General features: G+C 53.3%; 1 protein-coding gene across 2 annotated transcripts in view; it reads left to right on the forward strand.

The window, feature by feature from the left end:
• RBM19 (RNA binding motif protein 19) overlaps positions 1-18,281 on the forward strand; it is a 68,594-nt gene that overhangs the window by 38,188 nt on the left and 12,125 nt on the right. For both annotated transcript variants that reach the window (XM_064674665.1, XM_064674666.1), the window contains exons 22-24: positions 3,724-3,829; positions 10,265-10,385; positions 17,036-17,149. In XM_064674665.1, the coding sequence (XP_064530735.1) occupies positions 3,724-3,829; positions 10,265-10,385; positions 17,036-17,127 (319 nt within the window). In that variant the 3' untranslated portion in view covers positions 17,128-17,149. The remainder of the gene's footprint in view (positions 1-3,723; positions 3,830-10,264; positions 10,386-17,035; positions 17,150-18,281) is intronic.

Raw genomic sequence — 18,281 nt, forward strand, 5'->3', positions numbered from 1 at the left:
AGTCAAGGGAGAGGCTGTGGCTGTCTTTATCCTGCAGCCCTGCAGATTGTCGCTCAGCCAGGGCCAGAACAGGCTTTTCCTGGTTTCCCAGTAAATCTGGATCAGCATAAAACAAAGGTTCTCATTTAGGAAATAGTAGTTGCAGTGTTTGCTCAGGGCTGTCATCCCTTCCAGCCAACAGAGTGAAAATGTGCCAAGCCTGGGAGAGCGAGCGTAGGCGGGAGGACGGAGTTGCCAGCCTGGCTGGCAGGATTCCTGCAGGGAGAGGGGAGCCCAGGCAGAGCCCCATCCCCAGACCCACCCCACACCTCTGCCCTCCCCTTCAGGCCCTGACTCCACTTGGGAATTCAGGGAGCAGCTGTTTGGACACCATTTTTCGTGCTAGGGGAAGGAGGTAATGGAGCCGCCGTGTGCATGGCAGGTCACCAGGGGCTTTGCAGTCCTGCCACCTCTGTGGGAAAATTCTTTGCTTTTGCCCCCTCCCCCTGCCCCAACCTGCCCATATTAATTGTGAACAGCTCCACGGGGAGGTCATTCATACAAGAGATTTGGTTTTACCACCCACCTTGGCTGCACTCATTACAGGTGAGATTCAGCCCGGTGCGGTGCCACCAGCAACTGTGGGAGTGTCCTGCCAGAAATCCAGCCCCAGTGGGTCTGATGGGGACAGGATTCACCAGGAAGGAGGTTAGGATCTTCTGCAAAGTTAAGGCAGGCTGACTGTAAGCCAGACAATGTCTCAAGATGGAAAAGGCTTTGCTCTCACAACCAGCAGATCCTTCAGCCAGGGGCTGAGGATCCTTCAGTGCAGGGGCTCAGGAGCACTTGGAGAAGGCATGGATGCTGGCAGGTTTCACGCTCACACTGACTCCAGGAGCTTCCCTGTAAACCCTCGTGCATGAGGTGAGGAGCCTGGCATGGTGCTGTGCTCCACACCAGCAGCAGGGTTTGGTGCCAGCACTTTCTGGTCTCTGTCCAGTTTGACAGGAAAGACACATCAGCTCCCAGAGGAATCCCCACCCAGGGGCTGTGGGGGTTTTTTCACTCCTTGGAGCTCTGTGCTGGAAGGGGAAGGAGCTGGCAGTGACACCAGGTCTGAGCTGCTGTGATCCCCCTGCCTCCCCAACCATCCCAACCCCTGAGAGGACATGTTTTCAAGCAGCTTGATGGGGTCTTATGGAAGAGCTGCCTTCTTCCCTCCTGTTTCAGTGTGCTCTGGCTTTACTTGGAGGATGTGCTCCATCCCTTTTTCTTCTGCCATCCCCACCCCTGTGGCTTTGACTGTGGCGTGATCCATGCGCAGCCATCCCAGAGCTGGAAGGCTGCAGCATGGATGCAGCTGGAGTGGGAACAAACACGTCAGCACCTGGCTTCCCTGGGCACTGCGGGGGGTAATTGGGTTCCCTCTGCCTCTCTCCCCCCAAAACCAGGGGAAATAATTGGAAAAGAGAGGTGTGAGTCTCTGCCTGGCACTGGAGAGGAGAACATTAAAGGCCGGAGCTCTCCGCTTCATTCGCAGCTCCCGGGATGGTAATTGCTGTGTTGTGGTTTCTAATTAGCGCCGCAGTGGGGGGGACAACATTCTGCTCCACAACCCCAGTGGGGTCAGCCCTGTCTCCACTGTGCCCCTCGGCTTTCCTCACTCCCCCCCCTTTGCCTGTTCCCCAGATCCACCTCTCTGTGCTGGGTACCCCTGTCCTTCCTCAAACCGTCTGCCTGGGGAGATGCTCGTGGCCAGCCCAGCTCTGGATCAGATCCCCACCACCTCCATGTCTGGACTGGTCTGAGCTGGGGAGGAAGGGAGAGCCAACTTCTCCCACCTCTGCCCAGGCTCATGTGGGTCAGCACAGCTTCCCTGGGACCCTCAGCCTCGGGGTCCTGCTCCTGTGGGCACCTCCTTGCCCACCCTGTGTCAGAGGGACACGTGGTGTTTCAGCACACAGAGTGAGTGTTGTCTGAGGCTTCCCTTTGACCAAGCACTCTGGTCCTGTTCCTTTAATGAATACTCTGCTCCCTTGGCAGTGCCCATGATGTTTCCACAGAGAAATAGGTCGGAGCAAGAGCTCCCCTGCCCATGCCTTCCATCTTTCCTAGCTAGATGGTCATCTCCTTGGGCCACGAGCTCTCTCCTTACCTCATCCTTAACCTAACCATGGCATTTGAGATGCTCCAGGGCTGCTCCAAGCAAGAGGAGCCACCTCTGCCACCTTGGGGGTCCCTGTCACCCCCACCCCCTTGCAGGAGGACCCTCCTGCTGCTGAAAACCCCAGGGTGCCCCTGCTGCTCCCCGAGCAGAGCATCCCCACCAGCCCAGAGCGGGGTTTGTTTGTTTGTTTGCGCAGCTCCAGCTCGGAGGGAGCAGGAGGGAGAGAGGGAGGGAAAGCTCCGAGCAGGAGACGTGCAGATTCATTTCGAGGCTTCATAATGGTACATTTACACACCACGTTGCCTAAGGAAATTGGGTGGATGAATGCCTGGTCATGCTGCCAGTGCACCAGGTTAACTCCCAGGATTTAGCTTATATCATTTCACGAGAGCGTTTATGGCCTTTACTGTGTTTATTCCCAGGTGCTCTTTGGCACTGCTGTGTCCCAGGCTCCTTTTGTGTATGCACGCCTGTGTGTAGATTTTCAAATAAAATAACACATCTCTTCAGACCTGGGCCACATTAAATATTTATTGCCTGTAGTTTGTGCATATGTGTTTGATAAATGGGTGTGTGGGGAGGGGAGGAGAAGGGGAAGCGGGAGCTCGGCGGCAGAGGAAGCGTTGGCTTTGTCCTGGAATTTCTCCAGGGGATGGCACTGGAGAGGGTTGTCCAGCAAGTGCTGCCTTTGGGGCTGTTTTCAGGCTTTTTGGGCAAGGCGGGATCCCTGGTGGGGTGGCTGAGGGCTCAAGGCACAGGTTCTTTCTCTGGGGACAAGGTTGGGACATGGTTCCTGCTGAGCACAGGTGCTGCCAGCTCTACCCCACAGCAGGAACCTCCTTGTCTCCCCATTCCTGGCTTTCCATTGACACTCGGAATGACTGAAATGCTGTCGGATCTGGAGGTTGTTGTGCAGGGCTTGGGTCTGCTGGATTTGCCTGTTTCCTTTTGTACATTCAGCAAGCTTAAGTAAAACCAGTTTGTTCCAGCCCAGAGACTGGATGGGAAAGGCTGGTACCTGACTGAAGTGTTAGAGCAAGGAAATTCAGCCTTAAAACTGATGCCCAGCATCCATGGAGCAGAGGGATGAAATCTTTGTGTCACCTCTGGGGATAGAGTGGTTATTCTGGAAAGACATTAAGCCCATGTGGGGCTGTTCTCTGTCTCATGCCCATATCCTGTGCACTCCAGCCCCTCTCCAGAGGTGCAAATAAATCTGCTTTGGTGGAAATTTGGAGAAGCCCTGTCTCCTGGTAACCTGGAGATGCTTTTTGTTCACCCTGAACAGGGCATGGCATGCAGGCTGGATCTCCTGAAGGGAGGAGAAGCATAGCAGTTATATAAAATAAGTTTTTTGCTTTGTTAAGGTTTGTGACCAGTAAGGATAATCCTTGAAATCCAAACTGATTTTTTAGCTGTAAGTAGGTGCTTTGGGCATGGGGTTTACAGGGAAGCAGAGTGGCTGCAGGACACCCGGACCCAGACTCACCTGAGTCCACAGCAACGTGGGTCTGCAACCAGCCCTGGTTCTTCCCTTGAGCTCACACTGTCTTTGCTTTTCCCTCTCTGATCCACAGCACCTTTGGAGAGCTGAAGACTGTCCGGCTGCCCAAGAAAATGGCAGGAACGGGATCCCACCGAGGCTTCGGGTTTGTGGATTTTGTCACCAAGCAGGATGCCAAGGTGAGCTGTGGTCCTTCCTCTCCGACATCTTCCCTGCCAGGTCTTGGAGCAGATGAGGAAGGGAGCCTGGAGGCTCTGTCCTGCTGAGTTTTATCCCAGATTTGGAGCAGGCTGTTGCCATTCCCAGCAAAGCTGTACTGAGGCTGAAACCACATGGGCAGGCACTGGAGGCTGTGTGACAGAAACCCCAGCCTAGGCCATGATGGGGATAAGTTTGGTGTAACTGATAAAATGGCTAAAAATTCTTGTAATATAGAAGGACAGGAGCTTATTTTTCAGGTTTGTCAGCAGTAAGATGAAAAAGGATGGTATTAACCCAACATTAACACATCAGGAAATCTCTGTACTTGTTCCATCTTCACCACCACCTTGGTTTTAGGGGAGTTTTGGATATTGTGTCTGTTTACTGATTTTAAACTGCTCAAGGCTTGTGTTCATCAGTTCCTCTGTGTGTTTTGAGACCCTTTCCATGAGCAGCCTCACCCTGGTGCTTTCACAGTGAGTGTACCAGAAGATCAGGAGTTGTGAATTGATCTAGTTCATTTATTTTTTTAAAGCTTTCCTGTGTGTTTAAGTTCCATACTTGCACCAGAAACAAGGGGATTGTAGCCTGCCTGATAATATCCTGCTCTTCCCTTTTGCTAGAGGTTCCAGAGCAGGCTGGCTCAGGCATAAGCTCTGGTGCACTGGCAGAAGAGGGTCCTTGTTCCTTCTGTGAGCTGCTCTGTGGGCACTCCCAGCACTGCAGCAGGGTGGATTTCATCCTGCTGTTGGTTCCTGGTGATTTGAGCAGCATCTGGAAGAGCATGGTTGTAGGCACAAACCATGGGATGTTAATGCTGAAGGGAAGGGACCACGTGGCTCCACTGACTCCCCAAGACTGCAGATTTTCAAGACTGTGAGCAGAGATGAAGGAGAGAGGAGGGGGGAACCAGCATAGCCTGTGTTTATGTTTTTAGACAGGATTCATTGATCCAGGATCACAAGGGACTATTAGATCATCCATTCCAGTCTGACCTCCCATATAACACAGTACATGGAGTTTCTTTGTTAGTCCTGTATTGATCCTAATTCAAACTTCCCTCTGCTCAGCTTTCATCCTCTCCTTGAGGACCCACTGGCTGGGCAGCTTGGGGTGCACTGAGCCCCCCAGGAGCCTGGTTCCTCTCCCTGTACCATGAGCTGTGCCCGTCGTTCTCCTCAAAGTTCACCTCTGCCTCACTCCACAGTTGTTCAGGCTTTATTCCTGGTTTTTGAATTAATCTTTTACTTAGGAAACTTTAGGCAGTTGATGGAAAGGTGCACAGAGGGACCTGGCTGGTTTTTTATTGCTGCTCTGTTTGGGGGGCTGTGAGGCAGCGCTCACTTTTCTGGTGGTTTCTGGAGGAAACAGGCACAGGCTCAGTGTTTGCCTCCCCTTTTGATCCCTTTTCATCCCAGTGGCTGATTCCAGCTGCACTGGAGAACTAGGAATCTGAGTAGCAGGAAATCCATCTGTGGCTGATGAGGGGAGTGAGCCAGGCAGGGCTCTGGATCAGGGCACTGCTCCCAAAGCTGCGGGATTTGAGCGTGCAGGGAACAAGTTGCCCTGTGGAAGAGCTCTCAGTGGGGTTTTCTTCTTTTCCAGCAAAGCAGCTCTTCTTCCTTCTCCTTCATATTTTTTTCTACCCTCATCTCTTTGAGGGATTTAATTGTCTCACAAGTGGCACATCAAGTACACTCCATTGGCCGTCTGGAAAAGGATGCACAGTGTATTGATGAATAGGATCCTGAATATTGTAAACACGGTCATAATTGGCTTAGAGTTTATTGCTTAGTGAAATGAGAGAGGAGGGGAGTGGGCCCAGAGACCTCTGAGCTGAATAGCTGTGACTGCCAGTGACGTTTTTTGCTCAGAGTGGTAATCTGGAAATCGCTTATAAGCATCTTATAAAACATGATGGGTTTGTAATAGAATAGTTGGGCTGCCTTTGTTGGGCATTTAAAGCCTGTGACCTCCCGTGTTTGTCTTTTTCTCTCAGCAACCACGGCTGCTGTGGGAGCGCACACGGAGATTTTCCAAAGCCAGGATAGGGATGCAGGGCTCCCCCTCCCAACTCATTGATGCTGTGCCTGCAGATTCTGTCCCCTCAGGCTTGGGTTTGTCTTCTCAGCCTCCCCTGATGCTCTGCCACCCGCTCGAGGAGAGCCAGCCCTGCCAAAAGGTGTTGTCCCAGGAGGGGTGAACATCAGGCTGTGAGTCACCTTGGCAGCCAGGGAGGTGACATTCAGGCAGGGCACGGGATGCTGCTGGTGGCAGGACCTTCTGCCCATCCTCTGCTCATCCTTCAGAGCCCCAGCCTCACTCCTGGCTTTCCCACGGTGACGTCTGTGGCCGGGGCTGTCTCTGGGGGTGTCTGACGGCTCCCAGGGTGATGGATGGACCTCGGTTGGGAGTGTTACACCCCCATCAGATGGAATTAGCAGCCCTCTTTCTCCTGTGTCGTGAACATTTACCAGATCCCAGGAATGGGGAGGAACCCACGGCAGAGACAGCAGCGGGAGGGACAGAGTGATGGTCACAAAGAGGCTGATCCAGCCTTTGTTTTTAAACCTCCTGTGCCAGCTGGCCACTAGCTGGGAGTGCCTGGAAGGTGGGGATGAGCAGGGGAACTTTGATCCACTGGCAGTAGCAAAATAACTCCCTTTAAGGAAGCACTAACCATTCGCATTTCCTGATGTTCCCTGTGCAGAATTGTTGTGGAATTGTTTTTATTTTCGAACTATTAACTGGAAGCCAAGTTTCCACTTTTCTCCCCTGTTGATATAAAAATACATCTGGTCTCCAAATAGAGATTGCCCATTTGGGAAAGACAGTCGACGCTTTAAAAATGCACACACACGGAAGGAAAAATCCTCGTGTGCAGCTGGCATTGCAGAGAGCATCCTCAGCTGGGACTGGTTCTTGCAAGGAAGGGATATTTATCAATCTCCTAATGTTGTTGACCCTTTGTCCCTCTAATGATTCCAGCCCGAAGGCTCTTCGGCTTGAGTATTTAATAGGGCAAGGGGGAATCTATAGGCAGAGCAGCCCTGTCCTCCAAATTAATACAGCAGTTGGGGTTGGAGCTGTCACACTCAGGGGTGACAGACACCACGGTCCAGTCTCTGATCTCTGCCTCTCCATCGCCCTGGCACAGCAGGCTCTGCTCCAGAGCTCTGTCTGGCTCATCCCAACAGCCCGGGTTTCATCTGAGTTTATTTTGAAATTTCCTTTCTGAATCCCACAGATATTTTTCAGCTGCTGTTCCAGCCTTTCTCTGTCCACTTTTCCCTGCTCTGTCCACCTCTCCATCTACTTCCTGGGCAAGCTGTCCTTGCAGGTAGCGACGATATCTTGCTGTGCTGAGCCGGAATGTTGAGCTTGAACCAAACTCTGCAAAATCATATTCAAAAAAATGTTCAGAAATGAAATTCTTAAACATGCTCACATGCTGTTTTCTAAGGGGAGAAGACCATAGGTTTTTCATGCAACCCCTAAAAGCAAAAGGGGCCTGTGAGGAGGTTTGCCAGGGAGCTACAGCCTTCGGTGTGGCCTGGCAGTGGGTGTGTTACCAAATGCAGCTTTAACAAAATCCTTTTTTGGCATTTAAAAAGGAGCCTTGTGTGGCAAAGGCTCCCCTTTTCTTAAAGGTGTAGGAAGATGTGAGGCTGTGAGAATTAGAGGTCTTTTCTGGTGGTCTTAAGTGGACACCACACCTCTCTTTGTCCCTCGTTGGGGCACAGCTGCACAAACCTCTGGCTGTTCAGTGCTTGGGTCCTCAAAAGAAGTGTCCTAGGAAGGGAGATGCTCAGGTGGAGGAGCTGCACCCCAAAAATAGCTCCTGCTTCCAGCCCCACTTTCTGTGAAAGCCAGCCTGCTTGTCCTCATTTCATATTTCTCACCTAATTAAAATATATTTTTTCCCTCCCTATCTTTTCATTTGGAACAGCAGCAGTGGCAAATTTCTTCCTCTCACTGGAAGATTTCCAGCAGTGTGGATGTATGGGAATGGCATTTCTCCCCTTCGTCTCTTTGTCTTTTAAATCATCGGTGATTTCTCTTTTTTTGTCCCCCTGAAAAAGTCTTAATTCCTCTCTGAGCAGCGAAGAGCTACGTTTCATTTTTTAGCTCTTTTTCCAAAGAAGTGACATTTGTGTGTTTGTCACCTGAAATGTGCAGCTTCTCTCCTGCAGCCCCAGCTCCGGGAGCTCGTCTGGAAAACAGGTCACAGGGAGCAGAGCTCCCAGCACAGGCTGGAGCTTTCCTTCATCCTGGGTGCAAACCAGCTCATTTTGGGAATGTGCTTGGCCGGGAAGGGCCGGTGTCACCAGGCTGCTGGCAGATGCGTCTCTCCCAGCGGGTTTCTTTCATGCAACACAAGTTGATGGCAGCATCTGCCTTCCCTCTTGCTCCATGACCTTTCCCAGTGCTGCCAGCAGAACTAGAGGATGGCTCATCCCAGACTGGGCTGAGCAGCTGTGTGTGCCTGGTGAGGCGTGGAAGCAATCCTGCAAGGAGGAGGAGGAGGTGGCAGAGAAGTGGCTCAGAGGACGAGAGACCACCAAGCGCCGCGTGTTACACCCCGTTCCTCACAGTCTGCCCTCCTCCACGACCTGCTGCAGAGCACACCGAGCTCACAGGGGCTGTGCAGTGCCATCCAACCTTCCTCTTCCTTGTGCTGTGGGAAGTGAGGAATTAAAAAGTATAAACTGACAAACGAAACCCGGCGATTAGAGCTGCAGTTGTCTGCCAGGCTTTGGAAGAGGCTTGTTCTGCCAACGTAAACAGCCATCACAACTCCCTCCTGCCGCCTCCCCCCGAGTGTTTATTTAAGCCAACACATTGCTCTGCTAATTGGAAGATAGGCCTTTAAAACACAGCAGCAGCAAATAAAAACAGCTGTAGCTTGCAGCCCTTCCGAGAGGAATGTGCCTCCCAAAAAGGGGCCACGCTCTGGGGTCACCCCGGGGAGCTGCTGACAGCTGGACAGTGGGAATCTCAGCCATGCTGTGGAGCTGGTGGTGCTGGTGCTCCTCATCTCTCTTTTCTATAGCAAGTGAGAAAGGGATTCAGAAGGAGGGGGAAATGCAGGTTACTGAGTGCTGGTCACTGGAAGTGGGGAGGTTTTTGAGTTTCATAACCCAGCGGCTCAGAGAGGGTCCTGGCTGCTGAGGAGCAGTTGTGGGCAGCAAAGCCTCTTGCAGGAGAAGCCCCTCTGCCCAGACATGTGGCATTTGGGGACAACCATAGTGGTTCAAAGTTGCCACTTAGCAAATGGCTCGGAGGAGAGGTCTGGGTTTCTCCAGGACAGCTTTGGTGCTGTTTTGAGGGCCTCCAGATCAGAGGACAGGTCCCTGTTTGACTGCAGGATGTCTTTCTGTGGTCCTATAACTGCCATATTTTTTTCCAAGGATATGAGTTTGCAGAGCTAATCCCAGCCTTAGCTGGGGCTCTTAAAAGAGCGTTTGGGGCATTTCTGTCCCCCTGTACCCAGCCATGTGTCACGTTACTGTGGAGTACTTTGTGCCTGGGTATGCAAATACTTGACCAATGTGTCTGTGTATTTGCATTATGGGCCCTACCCTGCTCAGTCCTGAATTTCCTTGAAAGTCTGTGGGAAATAAGGACAAGGCCAAACTTCCCTGGATCGAGTTGCTGTTTTCTGAGTGTCTCTGCTGGTTGCCTTCAGGCATAAAAAGCCATCTGAGCTCTGTGCTGGCCGGCAGACTTGTATTCCACATCACCAAGAGCTATATGGATGTTATTAATCAGGATATAACAATGAGGAAGCCTCTGGATTTCTATGACATAGCAAACCACCATAGGCAGAAAGAGCAGAGGACTTCTCCAATGGCTTCTGCTCTGCCCTGTTTGCTGCCACTACGGCCAATATCACAAGATGGTTGGTGAGAGGAAGGCAGCTTTCAAACTTGTTGCCCCTGAGCAGAAAGGAACCTCTCTGCTCACACTGAGCCGTGCTTTCCTGCGTGCCAGCAGAGAACAGGGTGGTAGAGAGTCACGAGGTGTCCCATGAAGGCCCTGCTTTGTTGCTGACCCCCCATGTGCTTCCCCAAGGCTCGACAGCCTTTCCAGGCTGCAGCTTTCCCAGCTCAGGTGTGGTCCCATCCTCGAGCTGCTCCCTGTGCTGGATTTCAGCCTGTTCCCATGAGCAGCAGCCTGAGGGAATGGCAGTGGGTATTTGCTCTGCTGCAAGTATGTAGAAGATAAATGATCCAGTCAAAGCCACTGATGGAGATGAATCCTGCCCCGTCAGAGCAAAGCGCTCAGAGCAGGATGTTCTCTGGTGGCCTTTTAGCTTCAGGGCGGAGGGAGGGACATCTTTGCTTTCCCTTATGTGAGCCTGTTCTTATTTTCTCTTTTAATTTTTATTTCTTCTCATCTCAATTCTGCAGAAAGCCTTCAACGCCCTGTGCCACAGCACACATCTGTACGGCCGGAGGCTGGTCCTGGAGTGGGCAGACACGGAGGAGACGCTGGAGGCCCTGAGACGGAAAACAGCCGACCATTTCCACGGTAACACACAGCATCCTGCTGGCCTGTCACTGCAGCCTGGCTGGCACCAGCCCATCTGGCACACGCTGCTGGTCCACGCCAGCCCTTTCCCTACTGCTGCTGGCGTGTTGGAGCTGGCAGGTAGATGCTGGAGCCTGAGGATGCAGGGGGAAGCAGGAGGCAGCCAGGCCAGGGCTTTGTCTGACAGCTCTGTGTGTGTGAGCTGCTTAACTCTCTGTGTGCTGGCACTGCCGAGGCACCTCAATGCCACCTGCCACCACGGTGCCTTTGCTCCATCCCCTGGCACCCCAGGGTGCTCCAGAGGTGGGGACAGGCTGTGTGCATGCAGCACACAGATTAAAAAGGACCAATAATTTGGCCATGGGTTGAGATGCAGAGAGGGCTGTTTGGATCAGGTTGAGAATGGCAGCCCTGCAGATGACAGCACTGCAGGCTCCTATTGACAGCCATCGACAGGCACAAATGCATTGCTTGGCAAATATTTATGTAGGAAGGGCTCCCCTGGGCTGGAGGGCTAAGCTGGAGATCAATGTGCTTCCTCCTGCATCCCCTCCCAACCTCCCCTCTCCATCACCACATGCCCATGGCCCGGGGGTTTGGCAGGAGCAGTTGTGGGGCTGCACATCACAATCCCTGGTGATGGAAGAGCAGCACGCCTCGGTTATTTAGTGAGCCTGACTCCAGCAGGGTCTGGCCACGTGTTCCTGAAATTGTGTGTGCAGGGCTGGTTATTCCAGGCTGGGGAAGCTGCAGGTTGGTGCTGGAAGGGCTGAGGGTGGGTAAAACCAGAGAGGTGTGGAGCAAAGTGCTGGGATCCAGAGGCTGTTCTCTCACGTGGTGCCAAAGAGGTAACTAAAAAGAGCACAATGGTATCCAGGCACGTGTAAGAGCCTGGATGTGCAGGAGGCAGCGGGGAGGGTGGGCACAGCTGGGGGTTGGATGTGCCCACCCAGAACCCAGTGCTGGAGGGGGGACACATCGTGCTTACTCACAGTAACATGAGTCTCCACCTGGGTGGAGAAGGCAGCAGATGTGATGTTTCATGCACCCAGTTTTATCTTCAGCATCACCTTCCCTCCTTTCTGCTCTATTCAGCCCAGGGGGAAATGAATAGTCTTGGATTTGGGGTCGTTGCAAACTCACAGCAGATGCTGGCTGCTGCCTGTGAGCTCTGCCACCTCCCCCAGGTTTCTGTCTGCCTTTTGCTCCAGCCTCCTTCTCTGGGCTCTTCCTCACCGAGCTGGAGACTGGGTGAGCAGCAGGAAGAGCATATTCACATCCCAAGGGGAATGCAGCCTCGGAGCTGAAGTGGCCCCAGGGGCTCGACTGAAAAGCAGGAGCCAGGTTATCACTCCCCATCTTTAGGGACGGGGAATGGGATGGAAGCAGCAGCCACTGCTGTGCTCCAGTCTCGAGGAGAGAGCAATAACATCCAATGACTCCAGCCCTGGCTGGTGCACAGGCACGTCCTCCACAGCTAATCCTGCGGCAGGTCTGCCGGGAGCAGATCTCCGTAACAAAGCCAGGCTGGGGCACACAGCGGGCACTGGCCGGGGCCTGGGACCAGGTCTCAGCCTCTCCACACCGCCCTGGCAGGATGGAGGGTCACGGGGGGGATTTTATTTCCTTGGAAAGTGTCCTTTCCTGATTTTGAGGGGGTTTCTGGCAGCGATGCCCGGTGGCTCCGAGGTGGGGGGGAGCTGCACCCTGTCCCTCTTGCTGTGGGGGTGCAGAGTGTGATAGTAATAAAGAGGGGAAAACAGCAGCCACCACCCTGCCTGCAGCCCCCATGGGGAGGCTCCTTCACCTTTCCTACCCGCTGTAGCTGGAGGCTGGTTTTCCCACAGGGAGCACACACAGCATTCCCGCCCTGCCCTGCATCCTCCCTGCCCCTGCAGCCACCACTCAGCTGGGCTGAGACCACACATCTCATTGCACTGGTGATAACAGACCAGGTGCTGTCAACCAGAAACCAAACTCGCTTCTTCCTACTCATACCCATTTCCCCTACTCTCCTCTCCCCAGGAGCAGCTCAGACATCCCTGTGCTGCTCATGGATGTCCCCCTGAGTTTTTCCCTCCCACCTCAGTGTGGGTTACTTGTGAGGGTCTTTTCACAGCTTTGCAGGCTGCAGTGGCCAGGCCCATCTGGTCTCTTACCTCCAGGTGGGAAGAAACTGAGCTAATCATGGGAAAAAAAAGATAATTTAGAGTCTTCAAGGTTCAGGAAACAGTCAAGACTGAAGTCCCTTGTGTCCTCAGCTGGTCTTTGTCCCCAAAAGTCACCACTGCTGCTGTCTTCAAGTTGCTCTCCAAGCCAAGCCCAGCCAGCAGTGCCTGGGAAGCAGGATGTGGAAGCAGATGCCATGTAAAGGCACAGTGTAGTAGATGAGATAGGCCTTATCCCACTATCCATCTCAGCTTATTCCTTGCTTCCTGCCCTGGACTTCTTTGCAGGGTTGAGCATTCTCATGGGGGAGCCTTTGTCATTTTTCCTTTCTCTGCAAGTTTTCTCTGATCCTTTTGGACCTGGAGACCTCCAACACCACAAGCCACCCTTAGTGTTGGAGAAGCTGCTCTTGCCATTTGTATCCAGCTGTGTTGGCTTGCTGTGCCATGGGTACAGGGTGACACGTCACCTCTGTTGCTCCTGGCTCTTTTCCTGGTTATTCCACAGAAAAGCAACCAGGGAGCATACCAAGGACTTTGCACATGCCAGAGGAGGTCACAGGACAAAGGACTGAGCCACCTTGATCTTACAGGTGTCTTGAGTAGCAGCAGCCAAAACCCCTTATCCAGCAGCTCCAGTGTCATCCCCATCACCTTTGTCTTAGCAAGGAAACACTCTGGAGTATTTCCAAGTCCAGACCTGGGCTGTGAGAGACGTGTCCTACCACTGACTACTCTCTGCTACAATTATGCACCTAATTTCTAGACACCATTTACAGAGATTTGGCTTCCAGTTCCAGGTCTCTGCTGTTATTTGTTAAGTTAAAGAGAGGTCTGGGCTCCCAAATCTTTTTTTCCATGCAGGCGTTTGCCATGGCAATCAAGCCACTTCTGAGCCATCTTTTCAATAGGTCTAATAGATGCAATAAAATGGAATAGGCTTCCTTCCCATTTTGTGTAGTTTTCAGGTCATTCTTTATGGCTTGTTCTGAGGCTTTGTAATGTTCCACAAGAAAGTGAGGACCTCAGAAGTGGTCACTGGCTGCCAGAGGTGGTTTCAGTAATGCTGTCAGGAGTGAAGCCACAGCTCAGCTCTGATGCCTGGGACTGCAGCACTGCACTCCACACTGGCTCTCCTGGCCCCCCAAGAACAGTCTGTAAGAGCTTTGAATCTTTTTACTCATTTCTGAGAGCACCTTCTTTTCACCCTGAGGCAGGAGCATCTTATATTAGAAAACAAAAGGCCACTTTGAGCTTTAATTGCACCCCACTCGTAATTTTGGGGGACCCACTGCTGCAAGGAGTGCAGAGAGCCTGAGAGCTGGGCCAGTGACAGGAGAGGATTTGGTGCTGCTGTGGATAAACTTATCTACTCTAACTTGGTAAGGAGAAGCCAGGGAAAGGTTGGCCAACAGCTGTCCTTGGGGTTTATAATCCAGCTCATAACCTGAAGCAGGGTTGTGGCAGGTGCTACATCAGGGCAGCGAGGGATAACAAACCCTGCCACCCACAGCATCTTGGCTCCTGAGTGGGAAACAAGGAAAACAAGGATCACTGATGTCCTTGAAACCACCACCCAAACAGTGACAAAGGGATCCCCCTGCCCTGCAGCTGAATTGCCAACCCTGGGCTGAGAGGCAGATCTGGATCCGTGCCCTGCACAGGAAGCAACATTCCAGGGTCACATCCAGAGCCCCGGTGCTGACCTGCACATCTCCTGCAGCCCCACAACCGCATAACCACAGCCCACCAAAGGTCTGCCAGCAGCTCAAACCCCCTTTTCCCCCCTGCTTGCCCAGGTTGCTGCTGCAGCTCCAGCCTGGCAAGCCTCGCTGGGGGCAGGTTTGCGAGGGAGGCGGCGATCCCGCTCTCCCGGGAGCCCGCAGTCCGTGCAGGGAAGGTACTTGCTCCCAATCCAGCTAAATTACTATTGACTTGTGTTCTCTGCGCTTCACAAACATCACACTCAGCCGGCTCCAGCGGGGCCGCCGCTATCCTGCCAGGGCTAACTTGGGAAGCCAGCTGTGCTGGGCCGTTTTTTCCTGCTCTTTCCCATCGATCAAAGAATTAAATTGACAGATGGGGAATTTTGCGCGAGACGCGAGAAAGGGGAAGGAATGACTTGTGGGGGATTTTTATTTTTTTGTTTTATGGGAAGGACGGGGTGGAAGGAGGGGAGGGTGAGTGAGGGAGCTGCCTGAGGAGGGGGTTGCAGTTGTGTTTCCAGCGAGGGCCCTGCTCAGCAGAGGCTGTGGGTGGGTGTAAAGCAGAGGAGCCCCACTGCGGCTCATCTTTGTTATTTACAGTTGTTTACTGGAAGTTGGGGGTTTGCAAGGGAAGGCATGTTCCACTCTGGACCTGATCCTCCCTGGCGGGGTGGGAAAAGTCTTCCCTGTCCCCATCACCTTTCGGGTTGTTCCTCCTTTGGCCACAGTCCTCCAGGCTGCTCCTTTTCCCTCACCCCCCAGCCGTTTGGCCTCCCTTTTTTCTCCTTTCTTCTTCTTCTTCTCCGTTTTTTTTTTCTTTTAGAATTTTTTTAAGAGAGCATCTGTAACTAATGCAAACACATGCCGTAGCCGGAGAGTAAAACCCTGCAGGATTAGCGTGGCATCCGCAACCCTGCCACGTTCTAATCCCGTGGTAATCCCCCTCTCGGCCCACCCCCGCCGGCTTTGCCTATTGTTTAAAGGAAGCAAATGGGATCGTTAGCGGGCAAACCTTAACCAGCTTGGAGCAGCAGAACGGAAGTTGAACCAATTCGCTTCCCCACCCTCCTGGGTTTTTATTGTCCCGTTTTCCTCCGTGTTACACGATGGGAGAATGTTCCCGGGGCTCCCCGTGGCCGAGCTGGTGAATCTGGAGGATGCAGTGGGGGGCATTTGCCCTGCCAGCCCCCAGCCCGTGCCACGGCAGGTCCTGTGGGTCCAGCACTCTGCTTAGGGATGCTCCCTTTGCATCCAGCATCCCACGTCCTCTCCTCTATGCAACCCCCATCATTGCTTCCATGCAGGCTTTCTGCATGGGACACTTCAGGGTCTGGTGGGGACAGGGTGGCAGGTGCAGGACACATTTCCCTGCAATGGATTTGGGAGCTGAGGCCATGATTGATGCCATTTCCAAGCATGAGGGCAGAGTAAAGGCAAGGGAGAACTGCTGAGCTGGCACCTTTCTCCAGGGTGGGTTATCCCTTGTGCCTTTGGGTGATTGAACTGGGAAGAGCCGCTGGAGGGTCTTGGGGGTGGCACCTTGTGGTCCCTCTTGGCTCCCCTGGGCTCAGCAGGGTGGGTGCTGGGAGGGGAGCAGGGTCCATCAGCACCTCTGTCCCCAGCCTGTCCCCACAGCCCCCAGGGGGAAGGGAGGCAGATTCTGGCTCTCTGTCAAAGAATTAATTGAAAAATAAAATCATTAGATGGGAACTCCAGAAATGCAAAATTGTTGGGAGTTGGGGGGAGGTGGAGGGGGGGGGGATGTGAGCTTTTGTCAGGTTAATTTCTTCTGTATTGATGTTTTGTGACATTTACTTGTTGTTTATCTCCCGCAGCAGCTGTAATACTAAAAGAAAATGCACAGCTTGTTCCATTTATTTATTTTACACCTTTTCTTTAGTCCTATGGTATGTTTGTTTGTTTGAGAAACCCAGCGAGGCTTTTGATGTCTGAAAGCAGGATTTAAACAGCTGTTCTCCATGTGCTGCTCGCAAGCGAGAGCCGCTGGCTGGGGAGCGAGCGGGGGGAGAGGGGGCTGTGCCGTGGCTCCTGCCAGGAGGGCATTTCTTGCCCACCAGAGAGGGGGGTGTTGGCCTCAGAACAGGGACTAAATGGCTTTGCCACCCCAAAGTGGGGTTGGGATGTTCACTCAGGTGCTGGCAGCCCCCAGGGCTGGCTGTAGCTTCCGTGGGGAGGGATACACGGTGCTGCACCCCACGGGAGTTTGGGGAGCCAGGGGGTCACAGGGCAGTGCTGTGAGTGTGGGGTAGGAGAAGCAAAGCAGGGACATCCTTGCCCCAGCTGTCTGGGCAGAGCCAGGTGAGGGATGTGGACTGGGTATAGGAACTGTGTGGTCTCAGCAAAGGATGTTGGTGGGTCTGTGTTGGTTGGTGGTGTCTGGGTCGGTCTTGCAACCACTTTTGCACAAGAGATGGGTGAATCGGGGTGAACAGGAGGGGTTGGCATCACCACTGAGCCTGTTGGGCTGCTGGGGCTGTTTGCTTTCAGCAAAGCCTGTGAACTAAAGCACAGGTGGAAGGTAGAGAGTCACAGCTCCAGCCATGGTGCCCTACCAGGACCTGGCTGGGGAGGAGAAGGACGTGATAGTTGAGGGGCTTTACCTGGAAGGGGCTTGAGGGGACTGGAGGTATCCTGCTACCTCCAGCCCCCCTCATGCCCTCCCAGGTAAATGAGCTGGAGGTGAGCTGTGTGTGAGTCCAGGTTGTAATTTTTGCTTTTCTTCTTCTCCCCTTCACTACCACCTGGGCCTGGACAGACTCCCCAAAGAAGAAAAAACGATCAGAAGTTTTGAATGAAATCCTGGAGCACCTGGAAGAGGAGGAGAACAACAAAGAAGAGGACATGTAACAGCTGCCTGGTGTCTGGTGAGGTGGGTACCAGGGCAGTGGGGCCGTGGTGGGCACAGCTGGCCCTAAAGGTTGGAATGTCTTGGGCTGCCACAGGGTTGTCAGTGCCAGGTAGAGGAGAAGGTGGAACTGCAAAGGCTCAGCAGCCTCCAAGCAGGGGTCCCACCCTCTACCCCTCCTCCCTGTCACCCCACAGGCTCGTGGCCATGGTCTCAGGGGGTACAGCCCAGATTTGGGCTGGGGTTAGGCTCCATGTAGAAGTGAGTGCACACACTGCATGTGTCCCTGTGTGCTCCCTTGTGTGTTTGCTTCCCTACAAGGGAAGGCAGCAGAATTGCTGCTGCAGCAGAAATCGCTGTCGAGGCACGAATTGGCCCTCCCTGTGGCTGGGGGAGAACAGATGGGCTGCCAAGAAATAAAAATGCCTGTTTGGAAACCAACCTGCAGCTGCCACCTTGAAACAGAGGGTTTGGCAAAGGCCTTTTTCCTGCTATCACCCAGGACTTTCCTGGTTCTCTCCCTCCAAGGGCACCCTGCTCCCCAAGGGCTGGTTCATGCTGTCTCCAGTCCTGGCTGACATCACTCTTCCTTGGTATGTGTCTTCTTGGACATCTTGAGGCTGCAGAGTGTGAGGTGGCAGAGGTTGGCAGGAGGGAGCCAGAATTAAATGGTTCCCTATGGGCAAACACTGTGCAGTCCTGCCAGCCCCCCACCTCCTTTTGAGACCACCAAGCACACCTTGGGTGGGTTTGAGAGAGCTGAGACAGGCTCATGGATCTGCTTTGCCTGTGTTTGTGGCCATGGTGGAGACCCTGGATTGCTGGTAGGAAACCTATTCACCGACCACAGCATCTGGAGAACACCAGGAGGGCTCCTAGGTCCCTTTGAGCTGCACCCTGTTCCCCTTTTCCCATCCACTGATGGACTGGCTATCCACCTCCACTATGGGGAAACTTCATCCTGGGCTGAGAAACTCATGCAGGGCCAACAGAGAGAAGTGCATCATGTTGGCACTGTACCCACAAGGAGGTGGCTTGGGGCACGGGGCTGACAAATCCCTCATGCTGGGGACAAAGTCCCTGTGGTGTCTCCTCCAGCAGCACTGTGTGTGCTCAACACCACAGAGGGAATGATTTTACCACGTCCAACTCCTGT

This window comes from Pseudopipra pipra, chromosome 18, assembly GCF_036250125.1.
Source record: "Pseudopipra pipra isolate bDixPip1 chromosome 18, bDixPip1.hap1, whole genome shotgun sequence".
Taxonomy (NCBI): domain Eukaryota; kingdom Metazoa; phylum Chordata; class Aves; order Passeriformes; family Pipridae; genus Pseudopipra; species Pseudopipra pipra.